This window comes from Salvelinus alpinus, chromosome 2 (assembly GCF_045679555.1).
Source record: "Salvelinus alpinus chromosome 2, SLU_Salpinus.1, whole genome shotgun sequence".
Lineage (NCBI taxonomy): Eukaryota > Metazoa > Chordata > Actinopteri > Salmoniformes > Salmonidae > Salvelinus > Salvelinus alpinus.
In genome coordinates this window covers 35,676,252-35,701,246 of record NC_092087.1, presented here as the reverse complement: position 1 = coordinate 35,701,246, position 24,995 = coordinate 35,676,252, and the positions used below count along the sequence as shown (strand labels likewise).

Below are 24,995 nucleotides of genomic sequence, written 5' to 3'. Positions count from 1 at the left end.
GTGTGTGTGTGTGTGTGTGTGTGTGTGTGTGTGTGTGTGTGTGTGTGTGTACGTGTACGTGTACGTGTGTACGTGTACGTGCTGTACCTGTATACGTGTATACTGAACAACCTTGATGTGAAGTGTTTCCTGTTTTAGAGTGCACACTGAGACTGGAGCATGTTTATCAGCACTATCACAGTCTTATTCTGTCACACTGAATCCACCTGGCTGTGTCAGACATTTCCTGTGTTCTGTGCGGGCGTGTGTGTGTTCATATAGCTGTGTGTGTGCATCTATTTCTCTCTCTCCTGTGTTTGTTTCTCTGTGTGTACATCTGAATGTAAAAAACCTTATGGACACCTGCTCATGACATAGACTGACCAGGTGAATCCAGGTGAAAGCTATGATCCCTTATGAATGTCACATGTTACATTCTCGTCAATCAGTGTAGCTGAAGGGGAGGAGACAGGTTAAAGAAGGATGTTTAAGCCTTGAGACAGTTAAGACATGGATTGTGTATGTGTGCCATTCAGAGGGTGAATGGGCAAGACAAAAGATTTAAGTGCCTATGAACGGGGTATGGTAGTAGATGCCAGGTGCACGGATATGTGTGTGTCAAGAACTGCGACATTGCTGGGCTTTTCCACTGTCAACAGTTTCCCATGTGTATTAAGAATGATCCACCACTCAAAGGACATCAAGCCAACTTGACACAACTGTGGGAGGAATTGGCGTCAACATGGGCCAGCATCCCTGTCGAACGCTTTCGACACCTTGTATACTCCATGCCCCGGCGAAGTGAGACTGTTCTGAGGGCAAAAGGGATGCAACTCAATATTAGGAAGGTGTTCTTAATGGTTTGTACTCTCGGTGTAGTTGTGTGTGTGTCTATGTCTCTTCCCCTCTGCCTGTGTGTGTAGAAGAGTGTGTACTGGTTTTTGACCCCCTTCTCTGCTCTGTGTGTCATAGCTATCTTCTGGGCGAGCTGGAGAAGTGTGTGGCTGAGCCCAACAGACTGGCCCAACTCTTCATCAAGCATGTGAGTCTGTGTGTCTTGTGTGTGTGTGTCTAGTGTGTGTGTGTGCACGCGTGTGCGTGGACGTATGTGTTTGCGCATGTGTGTGTGCGTTTGTGCAAATGAGTGTGTGTGAGTTTGCACAAGTGTGACTTTATTTGCAGACACACCATGAAAACCTAGCTCCTTACATTGTCTTTGATTCTGTTTGCTTGTATTTGGAATGAAGTTCCAGGGTTTATCTCTGTGTTTTTCTGTGTGTTTGGTAAGAAGTACTGGTCTCTTCAGAGAACTGACTGTGTTTAGAGTCTCTGTCTCTGGCCTACTGCCGCCAGATATGTCTTGGTTGTTCAGGCTGCCTGGAGGAGAGGACAGGGGAAAGCCAGTAGAATAATAATAAGTGCAGGCATAATTATCGACAGAGCTTTTTACTATGCTGCGGTCACAGCTCACAGATCCAATTACAAAGAGCCAGTGTTAAAACGCCAGACTGTTGATGAAACTGTGGAACCAAATAAGACAGAATAGCTCAATAAATGACATTGAAAGCAAATAAACAGCTGTGTTGGTACTTAGTGCACACTCACACACAAACACACTCGCACTCACACACACACACACAAACAGCTGTGCTTTGTGTGCTGAGATCAGGATCTCAAAGCAAAAATTGGTCCAAGTGAGAGGAAGAGCAGGACCGTGGCAGGAAACAGTCCGTGTACATGCAGGGGCACCCCCCTCCCCATTCGGAAATTGCATTTTTGTCCCCCCAGTTTTATTCTTGGAACGCGATACAAAACGAGCCAACAGTGTGTTTTAGGACCATGTAGATGCCTCCCAGCAGTCGGGTAGGCTGTTTGGAGTGTTAATATGGCTGCAATCCCGGTAACGGGATCGATATGACAACAGGCAGTGAAAGTGCAGGGCGCTAAATTCAAACAACAGAAATTTCATAATTAAAATTCCTCAAACATACATGTGTCTTATACCATTTTAAAGGTAATCTTGTTGTTAATCACACCAATGTGTCCGATTTCAAATAGGCTTTTCAGCGAAAGCACCACAAACGATTATGTTAGGTCACCACCAACTCAAAGAAAAATTCAGCCATTTTTCCAGCCAAAGAGAGGAGTCACAAATAGCACAAATAGAGATAAAATTAATCACTAACCTTTGATGATCTTCATCAGATGACACTCATAGGACTTCATATTACACAATACATATATGTCTTGTTCGATTAAGTTCATATTTATATCCAAAAACCTCAGTTTACATTGTGCAGTCAACAAAACTCATAAAAGGCATTATAAATCTTCACTTACCTTTGCTGATCTTTGTCGGAATGCACTCCCAAGACTCCCACTTCCACAATAAATGTTTTTTTTTTTTTCGGTAATGTCCATCATTTATGTTCAAATAGCTATTTTTGTTGCGTGTTTGGTATACAAATCCAATGTCAGGAAAGCGCGTTCACTAAATCCTGACGAAATGTCCAAAAGTTCCGTAACAGTCCGTAGAAACTTGTCAAACGATGTATTGAATCAATCTTTAGAATGTTTTTAACATACATCTTGAATAACTTTCCAACCGGAGAATTACATTGACTTCAGATGAGCGATGGAACGGAGCTCCCTCTTATGTGAATGCGCATGGTGAAAGCATGGTCACCTCATGGCAGTGGTGACTCATTCCTGTCTCCTTCACAGTAGAGTCATCAGACAAAGTTCTACAGACTGTTGACATCTAGTGGAAGCCGTAGGAAGTGAAAACTCATCCATATCTCGCTGTAATTTCAATGGGAGCTTGGTTGAAAATCTATCAGCCTCAGAATTTCCACTTCCTGTTTGGATTTTTTCTCAGGTTTTTGCCTTCCATATGAGTTCTGTTATACTCACAGACATAATTCAAACAGTTTTAGAAACTTCAGAGTGTTTTCTATCCAATACTACTAATAATATGCATATATTAGGAGCTATGACTGAGGAGCAGGCCGTTTACTCTGGGCACCTCTGTGCACCTTTCATCCAAGCTACTCAATACTGCCCCTGCAGCTTAATCCAACTGGATTATTTTTAAATATTTAAAATAATAACAATATCCTGTTATGGCTGCAAGCCCGACACCGGTACACTTATGACAACATCCAGCTCAAGTGCAGGGCGCGAAATTCAAAATCTATTTTTTTTTAAATATTTAACTTTCACACATTAACAAGTCCAATACAGCATTTGAAAGATAAACATCTTGTGAATCCAGCCAACATGCCCGATTTTTAAAATGTTTTACAGCGAAAACACCACGTATATTTATGTTAGCTCACCACCAAATACAAAAGAGGACAGAAATTTTTCACAGCAACGGTAGCATGCAGGTAGCATGCACAAAGCCAACCTAACTAACCTAGAACCAACCTAAATAACCTAGAAAAAACTCCCTCATATGACAGTCCTATAACATGTTACACAATAAATCTATGTTTTGTTCGAAAAATTTGCATATTTGAGCTATAAATCAGTTTTACATTACTGCTACCATCATAGCTACCATCATAGCTACAGTCAGAAATCGCACGGGAGTAGTCAGAGTAAATACAGACACCAACGTCAACTACTATTACTCATCATAAAACATTTCAGAAAAATATATGGTGGATAGCTAATGAAAGACAAAGATCTTGTGAATACAGCCAATATTTCCGATTTTTTAAGTGTTTTACAGCGAAAACACAATATATCGTTATATTAGCTTACTACAATAGCTAACACACAGCAGCATTGATTCAGGGCAAACGGTAGCGATAGCACAGTTCGACAGATATATGAAATAGCATCCCAAATTGGGTCCTTATCTTTGTTGATCTTCCATCAGAATGTTGTACAAGGGGTGCTTTGTTCAGAACCGTCTTTGTTTGGATCCAGAACGAACTATTTCCCTCTTGAATTAGCAAGCACACTGGCCGTGCGGCGCTAACCTCTCCTTCTTGAACAAATTCTTGCAACGCATCACGTCAAAAGTCCCGAATAAATTTCAATAATATAATTAAACTATATTGAAAAAACATACTTTAGGATGATATTGTGACATGTATCAAATAAAATCGAAGCCGGAGATCATATTCACCTATAAGACGGTTTTCCAGGAGGCGATTCCAGGTCCAACTTCGCGCCTTCCAAAAAAAAATAATGGCGGACCTCTCACTCCAAGAGGTTGTATTCAATCCCAGAACGAGATAATCAAGTCATTTCTGCTCTCACTTCCGCATGACACCCAGGGGAAGGTGTATGACGTGTTTCTACAGTCATAAGTGACATGCCCTTTTATAGACAAGCTCTTGAAGAGAGACCTCGCTTTTGGAAATCTCACTTCCGGATAGGAAATGGGCTGTAAAAAGAGTTCTGTTTCACTTAGAGAAATAATTCAAACGGTTTTAGAAACTAGAGAGTGTTTTCTATCCAATAGTAATAATAATATGCATATTGTACGAGCAAGAATTGAGTACGAGGCCGTTTGAAAATGGTCACTTCTTTCCAGTTACTCAATACGCCCCCTGCAGCCATAACAAGATATGTCTCCCCCACTTCTAAAACTAAAGTTGTGCCCCTTTCCACACGTACACACATTCATACATTATTTTCTATAGGCTAACACAGACTCTAATCCCAGAGAGTCGGAAGAGAAAGAGACGGTGCAAGAGAGGGCGACGTGCGGTCACCCCTACATCGGCGAGTAGATAAACCGCCTCTACCCTCGATTCTATTGGCGAATGTACAATCACTGGAAAACAAACTGGATGAGCTTCGTTTTAGACTATCCAAAAAACGGGACCTGAAGAACTGTAATATCCTATGTTTCTCTGAGTCGTGGCTGAACAAGGACATGGATAATATACATCTGGCTGTTTTTTCTATGCATCGGCAGTACAGAACGGCAGCTTTGTGTAAGCTCACGGGGGAGGTGTGTGTCTCTATGTTAACAACAGCTAGTGTGCAATCTCTAATATTAATGAACTCTAGAGGTCATGCTCGATAAGCTGTAGACCATACTATTTACCAAGAGAGTTTTCATCCACAGTATATTTTTTGTAGCTGTCTATTTACCCCCACACATCGATGCTGGTACTAAGACCGCACTCAACGAGCTGTATAGGGCCATAAGCAAACATGAAAATGTTCATCCAGAGGTAGCACTCCTAGTGGCCTGTGATTTTAATGCAGGGAAACTGAAATCCAGTTTACCTAATTTCTACCAGCATGTCACCTGTGCAACTAGAGGCGAAAAAACTCTAGATCACCTTTACTCCACAAACGGAAACTCATACAAAGCTCTCCCTCCATCCATTTGGCAAATCTGACCATAACTTTATCCTCCTGATTCCTGCTTACAAACAAAAACTCAAACCGGAAGTACCAGTGATGCGCTCAATAGGGAAGTGGTCCGATGAAGTGGATGCTAAGCTACAGGACTGTTTCGTTAGCACAGACTGGAATATATTCCAGGATTAATCCGATGGCATTGAGGAGTTTACCATATCAGTCACCGGCTTCATTAATAAGCGCATTGACGATGTCGTCCCCACAGTGACCGTACGTACATATCCCAACCAGAAGCCATGGATTACAGGCAACATCCGCACTGAGCTAAAGGCTAGTTCTGCCACTTCAAGGAGCAGAACACTAATCCGGACGCTTATAGGAAATCCCCCTACGACCTCCGACGAGCCATCAAACAGGCAAAGCGTCAATACAGGACTAAGATTTAATCCTACTATGCCAGCTCTGATGTTCGTCGGATGTGGCAGGGCTTGCAAACTATCACGAATTACAAAGGGAAACCCAGTCGGGAGCTGCCCAGTGACGCAAGCCTACCAGACGAGTTAAATTACTTCTATGCTTGCTTCCAGGCATCAACACTGAACCATTCATGACAGCACCAGCTGTTCCGGATGACTGTTTGATCACGCTCTCTGTAGCCGATGTGAGTAAGACCTTTAATTAAACAGGTTAACTTTCACAAGGCCGCGGGGCCAGACGGATTACCAGGACACGTACTCAGAGCATGCGCTGACCAGCTGGCAACTGTCTTCACTGACATTTTCAAATTACACCTGAAATGTCTGTAATACCTACATGTTTCAAGGAGACCACCATAGTCCCTGTGCCCAAGAGCGCCAACGATGAGACAACCTATAGGGAGGAGGTCAGAAACTTAGCAGTGTGGTGCAAGAACAACAACCTCTCCTTCAACTCTTCCCCCTCAGGAGGCTGAAAAGATTTGGCATGGACCCTCAGATCCTCAAAAAGTTCTATAGCTGCACCATTGAGAGCATCTTGACTTGCTGCATCATCACTTGGCATGGCAACTGCTGGGCATCCAATCACAAGGCGCTACAGAGGGTAGTGCGTACAGCCAAGTACATCACTGGGGTTGAGCTCCCTGCCATCTAGAACCTCTATACCAGGCGGTGTCTGAGGAAGGCCCTAAAAATACTTTGCTGCCTAGTCACTTTATTCCTAGTTATATGTACATACAGTATTGACCTCAATTACCTCGTACCACTGCACATCGAATGCAATTTTATTTTATTTGATACACACACCAGCCCTCTAAACAGAGGGAGCACTTCAATTGATTTTGTGTAGTTTCACAGCGCCTTGCTGTCTCCCCCTCTGTCTTCCTCTCTATTTACTGTATCTATCTCCCCCTTCAGTCTCTCCCTCTCTCTCTCTCTCTCTCTCTCTCTCTCTCTCTCTCTCTCTCTCTCTCTCTCTCTCTTTCTCTCTCTCTGTCGTCCCAGTTCATTCATTACTCAACCATGTTTAATTAAGCAAGGGCGAATTAAACGATTTCCACCAAGCCGCCGGAACCATTTAATAAGGCAAAGTTCCTGCTCTTATTCAAAAGATCCTGGAGGGGAAGGAGAACGGAGTCAAACTTAGGGGGATAAGAGGTTAAGAGCAGCCATGCTGGGGGAGGCACTTAACCTACACACCAACACACACACACACACACACACACACACACACACACACACACACACACACACACACACACACACACACACACACACACACACACACACACACACACACACACACACACACACACACACACACACACACACACACACACACACACACACACACACACACACACACACACACACACACACACACACACAGACCTGCTCACACTAACTCTCTCTCACACACACTCACACACTCGGACCACATGCGCTACCATCTGGTATCTATCTCTCATCATCTCTAATATGTTTTTGGACCTCTAGGAGCGGCGTCTCCACATGTACGTAGTGTACTGTCAGAACAAGCCCAAGTCAGAGCACATTGTCTCAGAGTATATCGAGACCTATTTTGAGGTGAGTGACTCTTCACAGTACAACTACATGGGCAGTTTAAGAGCAGTTTAACCCCACTTAGGCATTGTTCTAGCCCAATTCCTCTTATTTATCTAACTCTGGTTCTGACTGCGTGTATCTTCAGTGCTCATTCTTTGTCTTGGTTTATGTCTGACTGACCCAAACCTGCCCTTAGTTCTGTGTATGTTGCTATGAGGAGCTAACCTATCTGGTTCTGTAGGAGCTGAGGCAGCAGCTGGGCCACAGACTACAACTCAACGACCTGCTTATCAAACCAGTACAGAGGATCATGAAATACCAACTACTGCTCAAGGTGTGTGTGTGTGTGTGTGTGTGTGTGTGTGTGTGTGTGTGTGTGTGTGTGTGTGTGTGTGTGTGTGTGTGTGTGTGTGTGTGTGTGTGTGTGTGTGTGTGTGTGTGTGTGTGTGTGTGTGTGTGTGTGTGTGTGTGTGTGTGTGTGTGTGTGTGTGTGTGCATATGTGTGTGTGCATATGTGTGTACGTGTGTGTTTAGAATACAATTAGCATGATGTCATCTAGCCCTAGATGATTTGAGTCTTCACGTAATAGAGATGTATTGAGTGACCTGTCACTGCAAGAGATGGTGAGAAAGAAAGGCAGAAAGGCAGAAATAGATTGGGAGTCACTGGAGAATAAGCAGGCCATCCAGCAGCATTGTGGAAGCTTTTGCTGTGATTTAGAGATTAATGTTGAAAGCTTTTGTCACAAGAGTCACAGGTCCTCTCATCAGCTCCCTAATCTCACAGTGGATAATATGTAACTCTTACGTGATGATATGTAACTCTTACGTGAACACAAGATATAGCTCAGTCCTATTTTGTAGACTAATCCTTTTAGAGTCCCTCCAAAACATTCAATAAACTGTCCTCTAATTGGATCCCTCAGGACTTCCTGAAGTACTACACCAAAGCAGGAAGGGATACCTCAGAGCTGGAGGTGAGAGTTCTCCCAAAACTATGGCACAAACCGTCATGGTCAAAACATTTCCAATACTCACTTGTGATATTACTATAAACTGCACACACAGTTTAATCTCCCTGCTCTATTGAAGAAAGCGAAAAAAGTACTATTTTCAGTTACAAACCATAATTGTCTTTGCAATCCCACACCATCTCTCTCTCTATTTCATGTCCCTCATTCCCTATCTCCACCCCTCCTCCTCTTCTACCCACAGAGAGCGGTGGAGGTGATGTGTTTTGTGCCCAAGCGATGTAATGATATGATGAACGTGGGCAGACTGCAGGGCTTTGAGGTGAGATACCTAACACCAGACTCTGTTCTCCACATGATGTTGTGTTTTCTTATGTGTCTCTCTCTGTCTCTCTCTCTGTCTCTGTCTCTCTCTCTGTCTCTCTCTGTCTCTCTCTCTCTCTCTCTCTCTCTCTCTCTCTCTCTCTCTCTCTCTCTCTCTCTCTCTCTCTCTCTCTCTCTCTCTCTCTCTCTCTCTCTCTCTCTCTCTCTCTCTCTCTCTCTCTCTCTCTCTGTCTCTCTCTCTCTGTCTCTCAGGGGAAGATCACAGCCCAGGGGAAACTGCTGCAGCAGGACACCTTTACAGTTAGTGAGCAGGACAGCAGCTTCCTGTCCCGTGCCAAAGAGAGGCGGGTCTTCCTGTTTGAACAGCTGGTCATTATCAGTGAACCAATCGATAGGAAGAAGGGCTTCTCTCTGCCAGGGTACACCTTTAAAAACAGCATCAAGGTGAGAATGACGTGTGTGTACATGAATTTGCTGATAACTACAACATTGAGGAAGAGCGTACTTACTACTGTATGCCTGTGATATGTTGTTGTCCCATCTAACTATCTTAAGATTAATGCACAAACTAACTGTAAGTCGCTGTGGATAAGAGCGTCTGCTAAATGACTAAAATGTAAATGTGTGTGACCCCTGTCTCTCTGTGCTGCAGCTCAGTTGTCTGGGTGTGGAGGACCACTGTGAGGAGGACCCATGTCGTCTGGTCCTGACGTCCCGCGGGGCTGATGGGAGCGTGGCACGCTTCGTCTTGCAGGCCTCGTCCCAGGAGACTCGGAGGGCCTGGGTCAACGACGTTGTCCAGATCCTGGAGACCCAGAGGAACTTCCTCAACGGTACTGCTGCTGACCACCACGGGCCACATACATACAGTGCATTCGGAAAGTATTCATACCCCTTGACCTTTTCCACATTTTGATAAAACTGATTAAATAGTTTTTTTCCCTCATCATCTACACACAATACCCCATAATGACAAAGCAAATAAATTTGGCAAAAAGAAACAAGCTAGGCACACCTATATTTGGGGAGTTTCTCCCATTCTTCTCTGCAGATCCACATAAAGCTCTGTCAGGTTGCATGGGGAGCGTTGCTGCACAGCTATTTTCAGGTCTCTCCAGAGATGTTTGATCAGATTCAAGTCTGAGCTCTGCCTGGGCCACTCAAAGACATTTAGAAACTTGTCTTGTCTCGAAGCCACTTCTGCGTTGTCTTGGCTGTGTGCTTAGGGTTGTTGTCCTGTTGGAAGGTGAACCTTCGACCCAGTCTGAGGTCTTGAGCTCTTTGGAGAAGATTTTCATCAATGATCTCTCTGTACTTTGCTCTGTTCATATTTCCCTCGATTCTGACTAGTCTCCGAGTCCCTGCCGCTGAAAAACATCCCCACAGCATGATGCTGCCACCACCATGCTTCACCGTAGGGATGGTGCCAGGATTCCTCCAGATGTGATGCTTGGAATTCAGGCCAAAGAGTTCAATCTTGGTTTCATCAGACCAGAGAATCTTGTTTCTGTCTGAGAGTCTTGAGGTGCCTTTTCGCAAACTCCAAGCGGGCTGTCATGTGCCTTTTACTGAGGAGTGGCTTCCGTCTGGCCACTCTACCATAAAGGCCTGATTGGTGGAGTGCTGCAGAGATGGTTGTCCTTCTAGAAGGTTCTCCCATCTCCACAGAGGAACTCTGGAGATCTGTCAGAGTGACCATCGGGTTCTTGGTCACCTCCCTGACCAAGGCCCTTCTCCCCAATTGCTCAGTTTGGCTGGGCGGCCAGCTCTAGGAAGAGTTTTGGTGCTTCGTAACGTCTTCCTTTTAGGAATGATGGAGGCCACTGTGTTCTTGGGAACCTTCAATGCTGCAGCAATTTTTCGGTACCTTTCCCTAGATCTGTGCCTCAACATAATCCTGTCTCGGAGCTCTACGTACAATTCCTTCGACCTCATGGCTTGGTTTTTGATCTGACATGCACTATCAACTCTGGGGTATTATATATACAGGTGTGTGCCTTTCCAAATCATGTCCAATAAATTGAATATATGGCAGGTGGACTCCAATCAAGTCGTAAAAACATCTCAAGGATGATCAATGGTAACAGGACGCACCTGAACTCAATTTCGAGTCTCATAGCAAAGAGTATGAATAGTTATTTAAATTAGGTATTTTTGTTTTATTTTTTATAAATTAGCAAACAATTGAAAAAACCTGTTTTCGCTTTGTAGTTATGGGGTAGTGTGTGTAGATTGATGAGGAAAACATTTTATTTAATCAATTTGAGAAAAAGGCTGTAATGTAACAAAATGTGGAAAAGTCAAGGGGTCTGAATAATTTCCGAATGCACTCTATGTGTCCCAAATGGAATCCTGTTCCCTATTTAGTGCACTACTTTTGAACAGTAGGACTCTAGTCAAAAGTAGTGTTCTATATAGGGAGTAGGGTCTCATTTGGCATACATTTGTTTCTCTAGTTTTTTCACACACAAGTACATGTCCTTGGGAAATATGATAAAACTTTTCAGAATATTTTTAAGCTGTGTTTTATAGAATGTATTAATTGATTGATTAATTTTATTAAATGATAAACTGCATTACTTGATTGATTCTGCCTTATGGATACATTTTATAGATGCTCAATAAATAAATTAGTGGTGCCATTTGTTAAGTGTCAACTTTATGGTTGTGTCTCAATTCTTATCCCTCCAACTATCCTCCTGTCATCTCCTATCTCCTGTGGTCCGTAGCTCTCCAGTCTCCTATAGAGTACCAGCGCAGGGAGAGTAAGTCCAACAGCCTGAGAGGAGCCATGAATGCTCCCGTTGCACCGACCTCTGGCCTGCGACCCCACTCCTCTGCCTCCATTGACCGCCACCGGCTACCCAACCTGCGCTCTTACAATACCTCCTTGCCCTCCCTCCACCTGCCCAGCCAGCCCCCTGCAGACACACAGGTACTACTACCACACTGACTGCGACAATAAATTCACTAGGCTGATCTGATAGTCATAGCAAGTGAAGATAAAACAGTGTCAGCAACTACTGGATATAATATATTTAATTGAAATCTCACATTCTCTCTCTCTCTCTCTCTCTCTCTCTCTCTCTCTCTCTCTCTCTCTCTCTCTCTCTCTCTCTCTCTCTCTCTCTCTCTCTCTCTCTCTCTCTCTCTCTCTCTCTCTCTCTCTCTCTCTCTCTCTCTCTCTCTCTCTCTCTCTCTCTCTCTCTCTCTCTCTCTCTCTCTCTCTCTCTCTCTCTCTCTCTCTCTCTCTCTCTCTCTCTCTCTTTCTCTCTCTCTCTCTCTCAATTAAATGTAATGAAATTAAATTCAAAGGGCTTTATTGGCATGGGAAACATATTTTTGAAGTGAAATGGAATAACAAAAGTGAACAGTAAATATTGTAAATATTTGAAATAAACAATAAAAAGTGAACAGTAAATATTACACTCACACAAGTTCCAAAATAATAAATACATTTCAAATGTTATGTTATGTCTATATACAGTCTTGTAACAATGTACAAATAGTTAAAGTAAAAAAGGGAAAATAAATTAACATAAATATCGGTTGTATTTACAATGGTGTTTTTTTTCTTCACTGGTTGCCCTTTTCTTGTGGCAACAGGTCACAAATCCTGATGCTGTGATTCCGCACTGTGTTATTTCATCCAATGGATATGGGAGTTTATCAAAATTGGATTTGTTTTTGAATTTTGCAGGTCTGTGTAATCTGAGGGAAATGTGTGTCTCTAATATGGTCATACATTTGTCAGGAGGTTAGGAAGTGCATCTCCATTTCCACCTCATTTTGTGGGCAGTGTGCACATAGCCTGTCTTCCCCTGAGAGCCAGGTCTGCCTACGGCGACCTTTCTCAATAGCAAGGCTATGCTCACTGAGTCTATACATAGTCAAAGCTTTCCTTAATTTGGGTCAGTCATAGTGGTCAGGTATTCTGCCACTGTGTACTCTCTGTTTAGGGCCAAATAGCATTCTAGTTTGCTCTGGTTTTTTGTTAATTCTTTTCAATGTGTCAAGTAATTATCTTTTTGTTTTCTCATGATTTGGTTGGGTCGAATTTTGTTGCTATCCTGGGGCTCTGTGGGGTGTGTTTGTGTTTGTGAACAGAGCCCCAGGACCAGCTTGCTTAGGGAACTCTTCTCCAGGTTCATCTCTCTCTCCCTCTCTCTCTCTCTTTGTTATTCAATCCTCTTTTATCTTTTATCTCCTTCAGTCCCCACTGTATCTTAGCCCTGCGACACCCCGTCCCTCCCATCTCCCTCTGACCAGCCCTCAGCAGCTCAGCAATGGCCTGCGCCCCCCTGCCCAGCACAGCTTGCAGGTACTCAACCACACTGCAGGGAAATACTACTATCCCCAAGTCCTATTTTGAGATTGACCACAAATTTCTACAGAAACATCATTGATTTACAGTACAGGAAAGTGTGAGTTATTTAACTTAGGACTCACCACCATGAGTAGGATCTCTGTCATTAACCTCCCAAGGCTCCCATAAACTCTTTCATCACTTCAGATCACAAACAGATCAGCAAATAGTTTAGTTTATAAATAGCTCTTTACTGTTTTATCAAATAATCCCCCTGGACATTGGCCTGGGGTTGTCGTGGTTGTCAGTGCTAAAGGGAAATGACTGGGGCAGCCCTCTCCTCTTTCCTAATGGAAGATATCCTGTTGTTGTTCCCAGCCAGGGTTACAATACTAACAGCACCCTGGCAGGCTGTCACACTGATATGTGGTCAGTTCCTATAAAAACACCATAGAAGCCATAAAGCAGGGGTAGGCAACTAGATTCAGCCGCAGGCCAATTTTTTGTCGGAGCAGATGGTCAGGGTGCCGGAACATAGTTATAATAATTTGTACACTGCAAATTGATCACAACTAAGGCGGCAGGTAGCCTAGTGGTTAAGACCGTTGTGCCATTAACGCTAAGGTCACTGGTTTGAATCCACAACTGCCAAATCTGCTGTTCTGCCGTTGAGCGTTAACCTCCAACAACAACTGCTCCATGGGTGCCCATGACGTCGATTAACCCCCACACCTCTCTGACTCAGAGGGGTTGGGTTAATGAAGAGACATTTTGGCTGAATGCTTTCAGTTGTACAACTGACTAGGTATCCCCCTTTCCCTTCCTTCAAGCCAAAAATAGATTATATTGGAAAATAACAATATGATCACATATCTCTTTTTTGATTTATTTATGGGAATAGTTGAGAACAGATGTTTCAGTTCCTGGGGATAACTAGCCCAGTGCCCTGGCTGGTAGTTTATTTTATTTAGCCAGACTCCCCAGGCTGTATCACAACCGGCCGTGATTGGGAGTCCTACAGGGCGGCGCACAATTGGCCCAGCGTCGCCCGGGTTAGGCTTTGGCAGGGGTAGGCCGTCATTGTAAATAAGAATTTGTTCTTAACTGACTTGCCTAGTTAAATAAATGTTAAAAAAAAAAAATGGGGAGGAAATGGGTTTGATTACAGGACTCCTATCAGAGAGGCGTATCACGTCTGTTTCCACACTTCATTTTAGTTCCTCCTCTGTCTCTCTTGTAGATAGACAAATAGAGAACCCTTCGGGCCTTTGAAAAAAAGTTTAATGTTGCCCTATCAGTGGGTAGATGGGGGGTATTTGAAACTCTTCTGGTGTATTTGGAAACCTACAATTGATATAGAGGTGAGAGGACTGATATCATTCCATATCATACTTGTATTTCCTGCAATAGGTTGATTTAGGGCAGAAGGCTAAGTGAGTTCAGACTGCAACCTTGTACTGCTAGAGGGCAGTAAGGTCACTCTTCCTGTCTCCACCCAGGGTTGATGCAAGGACAGGATCTTGCTTTTGAACCACTCAACATACCACCACCTTTGTCTTTCCTCTTTCCTCTCTGCAAGGCTAGGCAGGGTCTTAATAACATGTTACTGCAGTGGGCTAAATCACACAGTGTTTCTTGGTAGTCTTAAAACTACTTTGAAACAAAAGTATAAACACATGGTTATGGGCTTAAAAACAAGAATACACCTGTACCATGTCAGATATAGAGTTGAAATGTATTCAATTTTGAGTTTGCATCCCAATATGACACTTTATATACATCAAAGAAGAGGCAAATATAACAAAACTGTTTGACATAGAAATTAGAAGCATTTTTTTTAATTTTATGTTTATTAATTATGAAATCATGAAAATGATTAATAACATTCCACCCATGAGGCCATTAGGTCATTTGACTGCAGGAAAGGGTTTTAAAGGCTTTGATATAAATGTAATTGACATATTAAGCCTCTTGGCCCTAGTATGACTTCACTATGTGCATGTAACTGAACACGCTGCCTCTGTCTTATCCTGTCTTCTCAGGGTGGTACTGACAGATACCATGGACCCATGCCGGGGGAGGGAGGAGATTATGCACCAAATTACTCTGGCAACCATGATCAGCTGACAGATCTCTCTCTGCATGAGCATGAGTGCTGATGATGTGTGATGACCTTTGGCCTCATACTGAAAGCTGCCCCTAGATGCTGATATTAGTTCAGTTTTGCGTTATCCCCAGTAATGGCTAAGGTTCGGTTTGGGCGATGGGGAAGCTGATCCTAGATCTGTGCCTAGAGGAGACTTCACCCTGGAGTTAATGAGTGGCAGGCTGAGAGACCCCTGGCTGGGGGCCTGGGGCGGGGTCACTCCTTGTGATTACCCTAATATTGCTATATTACTATTACTATGGTATCTCTAGCTTGTAATAAGGATTATTTTGTGGGTATTTCTGTCATTATATTATATTTTCTACTATTTTGAAACCTCTACTTACTATTGTGATGTGAAAAGTGAAGCAGAATTGCAGCCCTCTATGGTGTTTCTGTGAGAGAATTGGAAAAGTAACCAATGGTCTCTGATGTTGACAGTGTGTGTGTGTGTGTGCGCATGTTGGTATGTATATGTGACTGGTACATTGCATCTGTGATGCGATGGTAGCTGTTCACACTGCAAATACAGTACAGTACCCCTAAGTTTGTCAAGAGTTTATACATGATTGAACTTCATATGGTGACATTTTTAACACAATTTGGTTTCATAAAGAAATTATAGACATTTGGGACCGCTTCTTAAGTCGCCAACTATTTACTGTTGCTTTATCTTAAACAGGCGAACCATATTACCATTATGCCACTGCTACGTGTGACAGCTTCTATCACTTTGTACAAGAAGGGAAGCAAAGACTAGTGGGCGATAATGGCATGTCTATTCTCTGTCTCTCTTTTTATATAGCTTACCAGTATGCTCCTATCCTGAATTCATCCTCGTCACTATTTCATAAAGAAGCCTTTGGGTCAAGAGTGTTGACATACAGTAATGACGTTGTAGTCCTGATACAGTTTTGAAATTGATTGTGGGACGGAATCTGTCCAGGAGTTGAGCAGCTGCAGTCATGATTGTCTACTCTATACATACCGAGCAGCGCAGTAATAATTGATACGTTTTCCTTCATTTTAGCAGCTATTTTAACACTGCCATTGTTCCAACGTTATCTGAAGAAAACACACGGAAACTCACACAAAGCCCACTCATAGCTGAAGGAGAGAGGAAAAGGGAACAAAGATCAAGGGGTTGTTCATCTGTCAATGTCATTATGAATGTAAATAATATTCTGTGGGACTATATCAATAAATAAAACATGCAACACTGCGCTGCTGTTTGTCCCCCTATCATTATTCTGATCTTGGTCGTGGTCATGTTATAAGACTGTCAAAAAGGAACTGATAGTGAGAATTCTTATCCTGAAAAACTCGGAACATCCTTGCCCATTTCCTTCATTTAGCCTACACACTAACTGTTGCCTTTGTGAAATGAATACTACCACTCTCAACAATCCCACAAAAACAATACAAAAGTGAACAATAGCACCAATAAGCAAGAGTAATTTGATGTATTTCGCATCAAATGGAACAACGTTTCAGACATCCGTAGGTGTTTGCTTGCGGTTCATTTTGCCTACATGACAGTCCTTGGGGGAGTGTACTGGAAAAATACTGTAGGTATTTAGCGCCATCAAATGGTGAGTTGAGAGACAACTTTAAATGCTCAATATAGGGCTCCTGGTGGTAGATTGCATATGGCTACCTGAGGATAAAAGATGCTCACACACATGTTCAAATATAGCTTTTCAGGTGGAATGCTGAGGTTTCTGGCAATGTATGTCAGATTTGGCAAGAATTGAAAAAATGCGAACGGGGGAAGGGTGGGATCATAAATTGTCACCACGGCTAAATCAAAGGACACTGGTATCAGCTGGGGGCCAATAAACAAGGGAGTTTCCTTCCTTGTTAGAGCTCTCTGTTGCTATACCTCGACCCATAGAGAGATTATTAACTGGCTAAATAGTAACTGCCAACAGTTGACAACATTGCAAAACAATAATTTAATCTATCATTATTGAAAAGTGTTATCTTTTTTTGTTTTATTTGAATGAAATCAAGCTGTTTTTTACTCTAACTTAGTTTTGCTTATTTGAGATTTTATGCTCATGTAATGTAGATCAATGTCTATCGAATCACACTACTTTTAAAACTTTCTGGCTACCAAATTCCAATTCATTTGCAATGTCATTTATCCTATGCATATCAAATTCATTCATAAGACGTTTTATAATTACAATACAAATGTAAAAAAATACACACTTAAAAATAAGCCAATAATTTTAATTTATCAAAAATAGAAGGCTTAATTAATAGCACAATAAATTCTAGTGTTTTTTTGTTTGTTTGTTTTATTTGACAATTTAAGATACATGAAAAATGATATACCCGGCAACAGATACTCATACCACAAACTGTCTAAAATATAAACACCATAAAGTCAAAAGACCATTGTGGTGTAGTTAGTGTTTATTATTGAAAACCGTAACACTGAAAAAACTCTGCTGGCAGACTGAATGAAAATAACCATAGTAAACAGCATTATTTCCATGAATCTTTGTACTCTGACTTCCTCTCTGATGTCTTTGGTCATTCTCTGAGACCACTTATCTCCATTAGGGGTCCATGAGAAAGGAATATTCAATCACCTCAGCCCTCCTGCTTTTATTGCGAGTCTCCACACAGGCAGGCAGGCATGCTGAACAGAACGGCCTCTGAAGATCACAGGCCTCCTGCTGGTGGCCCGGGGACAATGCTGGCTACAATGACCATGACAAACACATTGTCAAGACAATGGTTTGACAGTGTAAAAGTTTGTGTGTTTGCAAGAAGTCGCTTTTTTCAAGAGAAAGGCCATTGAATCACTGATCTGCCCTTGACTCTCAGTCTCCACACTGGCCCTCCTGCCTTTCTGCTCTTTCTGAGGGTCTCATCACCTGGACTCCACACACACAGAGACTGGCGCTGGGGGTCTCAGAATACAGCACACTGACTGTGAGTCCCTTGGCTTACCTCTCTTGGTCTTTTCTCTACTCCTTCTTGATGTTCCTGTCTGGTCCCCTGCTGCCACCCGGTCGCTGTGGAGCCTCCTGCTGGGGGCCCTGGCTGTCCCTTGATTCTGGCTGTCCCCTCTTACCCTGGTGGGTCTTCTCGTGTTTTGCTAGGTGGTCGCTCCGCATGAACCTCTTCCCACATGCCTGACAGCTGAAGCGCTTCTCCCCCGTGTGTGTGCGCAGATGCCTCTGTAGCTCGTCCGAGCGTGTGAAGTTCTTCCCGCAGAAGAGCCAGCTGCAGAGGAAGGGCCGCTCCCCAGCATGCCAGCGCAGGTGGGCCTTCAGGTGGGACGTCTTCTTATACACCTTGCCACACTCGGGCAGGTGGCAGATGTGGAGCCTCCTCCGGCCTGGTTCTTCTGGGTTTGCTGGAGCCCCTGTGCCTCCAGAAGTGGACTGGCAGTTGGGGCACTTGCAGCGCCTGCAGCGGCGTGTGGAGCCCAGCAAGCCCTTGGATGAGCCCTGGAGGAGGGCCGCGATCTGAGGCTGGTGCCCCAACACCAGCTGTCTGCCGAGGGCAAAGGGGTGAGGGTGGTGATGGTGGGGGTGGCTGTGAGGTTGGTGATGGCCATGGGGGCTGCTGGTGGTCTGCGGCAGGCTCCACCACTGCTGACCTTCCTCTGTATACCCACCAGGGTGGTAGGGGTGTCTTGTTGTGGAAACTTGGAGGAAGTTAGGAAAGTTCTGCCCAATACTATTGTTCTGGTGGTTGAAGTATGGGGTATGAGAGCTACCCTGGACCTGAGGAGCGAGCATCTTTCCTGGAGAGAGATCAAAGGCGTAGGCAGTCGGGGTGGAGGAGGGCTCAGCCGGAGGGGTGAGAGGCAGCTCATGGAGGTGGTGGTGGTGGTGGTGGTGGGGGTGAGGGCCCAGTCCACTCTGGATGTGGCCAGGAAAAGATAATTTTGGCACTGTCAGAGTTGCCACCTGTTGGACCCCAAGACTAGAGCTCTGGACCACATCCCCGCCCCACAGCTGGAGCATCCCAGTCATGGAGCTCATGGTCCCCTCATAAGGATTGTGTTGCCGCTCCTGCCCCACTCCACTGCCTCCCAGATGGGCTTGGCCACAGGTTCTGGCCAGGAAGGAGGATAGGGGATGGGGCTCGTTCTCAGGAGAGGAGCTGGCTATGCGGTGCTGTGGAGTAGAGAGAGAATGGATGTTAGACATGCGGTACACTATTGAATTTGATACTCTTGAGTAAAAAACAAGATACAAAATCAATATATTATAGTGATTACCGAGAAACAATAGAACAGTGGTGACCTTTTACAGTGGACTATAACATTTTTATTTCTAAAATATATGTTATACTTTTTCTATGTATTTAATGAACTAAACTAAAGTAACAGTAAAATACTGTTAACAAATGAATAAAAAATACGAATTCCTAAAAAGAAACTGGGAGAAAATGAATCAATTATTGCACGTGGCACTTTCAAAATGTACTCTAAAGTAACACTGAAGTGTCTCTCCTATACCAAATTTCCTCCAAAAACATTCCAAACATATTTTCCTCCTCACCTGTAAGAAAGGTTGTAGAAAGTGATCGGTCCCCGGCAAAGCGGCCATCAGTTTTTGTGTCTCCACTACGCGCATCTGTGGCCAAAGTAGCCTTTTGACTGGTCGCAGCGCACCGAAACAAAATCTTATCTAGAAAACGAGATTTTGCAGTGTCTCAATTCTCATCCAGTCAGACTCCTTTACTGAAAAAATAAATAATAATAACGTGTTCTGTAAATTAGCGTGAAGAAATAAAAATACCATAGAATAAAAACAGATTGTAGAAACAATTCCAAAATCCGGGCTCCGGTGGTATCCCTTCTGCAAGCTATCTCTCCCAGTAATTTTAGGTGACAAACTTTCAGCAACCTTGTCTTCACTGATTGCCTCGAACGCTATATCCTTTGAAGTGCGACGAGACCAATCGACACATTCTTGGCAGCATCTTGTTATGGAGAGATGTCCTCTGCGGGATCCCTTTCACGAGTAGGCCTACAGAAAAGTAAGAACTGTGTGTGCGTGCGTGTGTGTCAGCGAGAGAGAGAGAGAGAGAGAGAGAGAGAGATGATTTTTTCTCCCCCACTATTCGTACTACAACTATTTGCACACTGCTAAAACACTGTAGGCTACATAGATGATGATATAACGCTTGAAATGTCTTTATGTTTTTATAACCTTTTTAGTGCAATGTTTACTGTTAAGTTTTAATATTTTTTGGTTGACGTTGTTAAATTAGTTTCTTCTAACTTTTGTTTCTTGTTTATTTCACTTGCTTTAGCAATGTAAACATATGTTCCCTATACCAATAAAGCCCTTTTGAATATACATTAATATTGAATTGAGAGAGAGAGAGCGAGGGGGTGGGGAGGCAGGCGGGGACAGAGAGACAGACAGAAACCTTTACGGTATTTATGGTTTACCTAGATAGGCTAATTAAAATGAATGGCCAAACTATCCACAATTTATATTTTTATGATGAGGCTAATACATTCGGCCTACTACCAGAAATTAGTTTAATCAACATTGTTTCCACACCATTTCAATTACAACAAAAAGCAATGCGATGACGTTTAATCAACGTGGAAAACGGATTGGATTTGCTAAAAGTCATCAATGTAAGGGGATTTTGAACTTTTAACCTAAATCCAATGACAGAGTGAACGTTTTTTTGTTGATTTCTCGTTCAATTCACGTTAGTTGACAACTCAACCAAACGTAAATCAAAACTAGATATTGAACTGATGTCTGTGCCCAGTGGGGTATGCCTACTAGGCTGCTACTTCATTGCAAGTGTTTGGAAGTGATTTGAGCTGGTGGTTGACGTTTTTGGGGGTTTCCTTCTTAATTCTGTATAATAATCCAGGATCAAAGAGCCCCAATAGCATCTGAAAGCCAAGCAAACTGAAGGTTTTCCTCCCCCTGACGATCTCGCTCCCACTGGTTCAAGTGAAGGCCAATATCAAATCGTATCGCAGATGCAACATTTTCTACGTGGTGACCATTTTGCTTCTTCAAAGGGCTCTGCAAGAAGTGTCAAGTTACATTTGCAAAGCAAAGTGCTTTAAATTTACAATGGACATTATTTTCTTTCGATTGAGCCTATTTTCTGGCATTTGTATTAGTTTTATTTCTTTACTAGATAACTATGACACCATATTTCAGGAGCCAATAACCATTGTGTAGTTATTTGTCAATTTATTCTTCCATATCTCTTTTACCCGCATTTTCATTTCAAGATGTATCCTTCGAAATTGATATGACAATGGACATTTCATTGTAACGGATATATTAGGTAGATCTAGTTTGCTTCTTCAGTCCCAACATCTCTATGGCATCCCCACATAGGCCTATATCTAGCTCTACACTAAGGACTGTGATTTGACAAGATGGTCATAACAGATGTGAGGGACAGGCTCTCCCTGTGCCAATAAACCTAGAGAGCCATTATCAGCTGTTCAAGACACAGTAATTGGGCACAGTTAAGAGGCCATTATGTTATATATGATGTTTTATACAACTTATAAGCCCATAACTGCCGTTCGAAACATGATTGTTTTGATCGTAAAGATTTTTATAATATAAAAGGTAGCTAGTGGAAACCAATTCTTACGGCATATAGCGCGTCGATTCCCGCGTGCACTGATTGAGGGACGAGCGTGGCGTAAGAGTGACACCACCATCTATGTAAGACAATGGAACAAACATGTATCACACCAGTGGATAATACAAACCCTTTTGGCAAATTTCTTCTACGTTTGTCATGAATTTTTCACATAATTGGAATATGGAAATTAAATCCAATAGAAAATGTTGTAAATTATGTTTAGAGGTTATTGTACAATATGCTATCAGATGTTTGATTCACACATCAATTTATGGATAAAGCCAAGCAAATAAGAACCAAGCAGAAACTTGAAGATCAATATTGAGGCAGTAGTGCTGGGTCTCATTCAGACAGGCGTAGCGGTGTGTTTCATCATCGCTACAGAGGATGTCAATTACATTGCTTCGCATTTCCTGTCCCACTGCCCCCCCCCCTTCCCCTCCAACCTCTCTCCTTCTAACTCGTTTCTCTCACTGATCCCAGATGACCGTCTTTGAAGTGCTAACGACTCTCTCTCTTCTCACTTTGAACTGTGAAGCGCACAATGCTCCCGTGGTCGTGCCCAGCGTCCCCTGTCTCACACCGTGGCGCGTTGAGCTGTTGCTCTGTGCTGCGGAGCATCATTTAAATACACCTGGATCCAGATGGAGATCCCAGGGATCATTAGAAACAACCTGGGTAGATGTTTTTTATTTAATTTTTTATTTAACCTGTATTTAACTAGGCAAGTCAGTTAAGAACAAATTCTTATTTACAATGACGGTTTACCAAAAGGCAAAAGGCCTCCTGCGGGGACGGGGCCTGGGATTAAAAATAAAAAATATATAAATATAGGACAAAACACACATCACAACAAGAGAGACAACACAACACTATATTATTTTATTATTGTTTTTTATTTCATCTTTATTTAACCAGGTAGGCCAACTGAGAACAAGTTCTCATTTACAACTGCGACCTGGCCAAGATAAAGCAAAGCAGTGCGACAAAAACAACAACACAGAGTTACACATAAACAAACTTACAGTCAAAAACACAAAAGAAAAGAAAAATAGAAAAATCTATGTACAGTGTGTGCAAATGTAGAAGAGTGGGGAGGTAGGCGATAAATAGGCCATAGAGGCAAAAATAATTACAATTTAGCATTAATACTGGAGTGATATATGTGCAGATGATGATGTGCCAGTAGAGATACTAGGGCGCAAAAGAGCAAGAGGGTAAGTGATAATATGGGGATGAGGTAGTCTGGTGTGCTATTTACAGATTGTCTGTGTACAGGTACAGTGATCAGTAAACTGCTCTGACAGCTGATGCTTAAAGTTAGAGAAGGAGATATAAGACTCCAGCTTCAGAGATGTTTTTTCTTTCTGCTGGAGCGCGTGCTACGGGTGGGTGTTGCTATGGTGACCAGGGAGTTGAGAAAAGGCGGGGCTTTACCTAGCAAAGACTTATAGATGACTTGGAGCCAGTGGGTTTGGCGACGGATATGTAGTGAGGGCCAGCCAATGAGAGCATACAGGTTGCAGTGGTGGGTAGTATATGGGGCTTTGGTGGTTTGTTAGCACAGTGTCCAAAGAAGGGCCAGATGTATACAGAATGGTGTCGTCTGCGTAGAGGTGGATCAGAGAATCACCAGCAGCAAGAAGGACATCATTGATATATACAGAGAAAAGAGTCGGCCCAAGAATTGAACCCTCTGGCATCCCCATAGAGACTGCCAGAGGTCCGGACAACAGGCCCTCCGATTTTACACACTGAACTCTATCTGAGGAGTAGTTGGTGAACCAGGCGAGGCAGTCATTTGAGAAACCAAGGCTGTTGAGTCTGCCGATAAGATTGCGGTGATTGACAGAGTCGAAGGCCATGGCCAGGTCGATGAAGATGGCTGCACAGTACTGTCTTTTATCGATGGCGGTTACGATATCGTTTAGGACCTTGAGTGTGGCTGAGGTACACCCATGACCAGCTCAGAAACCAGATTATATAGTGGAGAAGGTACGATGGGATTCGAAATGGTCGGTAATCTGTTTATTAACTTGGCTTTCGAAGATTTTAGAAAGGCAAGGCAGGATGGATATAGGTCTATAACAGTTTGGGTCTAGAGTGTCTCCCTCTTTGAAGAGGGGGATGACTGCGGCAGCTTTCCAATCTTTGGGGATCTCAGACATAAAGGGAGACCTAAGACAACAACATAGCAAGGCAGCAACACATGACAACACTACATGGTAGCAACACAACATAACAACAACATGGTAGCAACACAAAATGGTAGCAGCACAAAACATGGTACAAACATTATTGGGCACAGACAACAGCACAAAGGGCAAGAAGGTAGAGACAACAATACATCACACAAAGCAGCCACAACTGTCAGTAAGAGTGGCTATGATTGAGTTCTTGAATGAAGAGATTGAGATAAAACTGTCCAGGTGGAGTGTTTGTTGCAGCTCGTTCCATTGGCTAGCTGCAGCAAAATGAAAAGAGGAGCAACCCAGGGATTTTAATATTTAAAAAAAAATCGAACTATTTAACCTTGTGTGTGCTTTGGGGACCTTTAACAGAATGTGACTGGCAGAACAGGTGTTGTATGTGGAGGATGAGGGTTGCAGTAGATATCTCAGATAGGGGGGAGTGAGGCCTAAGAGGGTTTTATAAATAATCATCAGCCAGTGAGTCTTGCGACAGGTATACAGAGATTACCAGTTTTTACATAAGAGTATAGAGTGCAGTGATGTGTTCTATAAGGAGCATTGATTGCGAATCTGATGGCGAATGGTAAAGAACATCTAGCCGCTCGAGAGCACTCTTACCTTCCGATCTATAAATTATGTCTCCGTAATCTACCATGGGTAGGATTGTCATCTGAATCAGGGTTAGTTTGGCAGCTAGGGTGAAAGAGGAGCGATTACGATAGAGGAAACCAAGTCTAGATTTAACTTTAGCTTGTAGCTTTGTTATGTGCTGAGAGAAGAACAGTGTACCATCTAGCCATACTCCTAGGTACTTGTGATAGGTGACTACCTCAAGCTGTAAACCCTCAGAGGTAGTAATCACACTGGTGGTTATGTCCATCATCCATTTTATATGATATGTTACGAATTTCAGTTTGTATGATATGTTACAAATTAGCTAACTGTATGATTCGTTACGACTTCCAATTGTTTGTGGCTAATGTTAGCTAGGTGGCTAATGCTAATGTTAGTTAGGTGGCTATGGTTAGCTAAGATAGGGGTTAGGGCTAGGGGTTAAGGTTAGGAATTAGGTTATAGGGTTAAGGTTAGGGT

The 24,995-nt window shown here is 43.0% G+C and overlaps 2 protein-coding genes across 3 annotated transcripts in view; one reads left to right on the top strand and one right to left on the bottom strand.

Annotated features, from left to right (window-relative positions):
- The window catches only part of LOC139559823 (rho guanine nucleotide exchange factor 25-like), a 55,717-nt gene extending 39,396 nt beyond the window's left edge, over window positions 1-16,321 (top strand). For both annotated transcript variants that reach the window (XM_071376191.1, XM_071376197.1), the window contains 10 exons: window positions 952-1,021; window positions 7,284-7,373; window positions 7,594-7,686; window positions 8,279-8,329; window positions 8,568-8,645; window positions 8,900-9,091; window positions 9,300-9,480; window positions 11,377-11,582; window positions 12,861-12,968; window positions 14,996-16,321. In XM_071376191.1, the coding sequence (XP_071232292.1) occupies window positions 952-1,021; window positions 7,284-7,373; window positions 7,594-7,686; window positions 8,279-8,329; window positions 8,568-8,645; window positions 8,900-9,091; window positions 9,300-9,480; window positions 11,377-11,582; window positions 12,861-12,968; window positions 14,996-15,112 (1,186 nt within the window). In that variant the 3' untranslated portion in view covers window positions 15,113-16,321. The remainder of the gene's footprint in view (window positions 1-951; window positions 1,022-7,283; window positions 7,374-7,593; window positions 7,687-8,278; window positions 8,330-8,567; window positions 8,646-8,899; window positions 9,092-9,299; window positions 9,481-11,376; window positions 11,583-12,860; window positions 12,969-14,995) is intronic.
- A 1,076-nt stretch (window positions 16,322-17,397) lies between these two features.
- On the bottom strand, window positions 17,398-20,270 carry LOC139550854 (transcription factor Sp5-like). The gene is made up of 2 exons (XM_071362071.1): window positions 19,629-20,270; window positions 17,398-19,241 (listed from the first exon to the last, which is right to left on the bottom strand). Exons 1-2 carry the CDS (start codon window positions 19,701-19,703, stop codon window positions 18,081-18,083), a joined length of 1,236 nt encoding a protein of 411 aa, XP_071218172.1. The 5' UTR covers window positions 19,704-20,270; the 3' UTR covers window positions 17,398-18,080.
- Window positions 20,271-24,995: the final 4,725 nt, after the last annotated feature.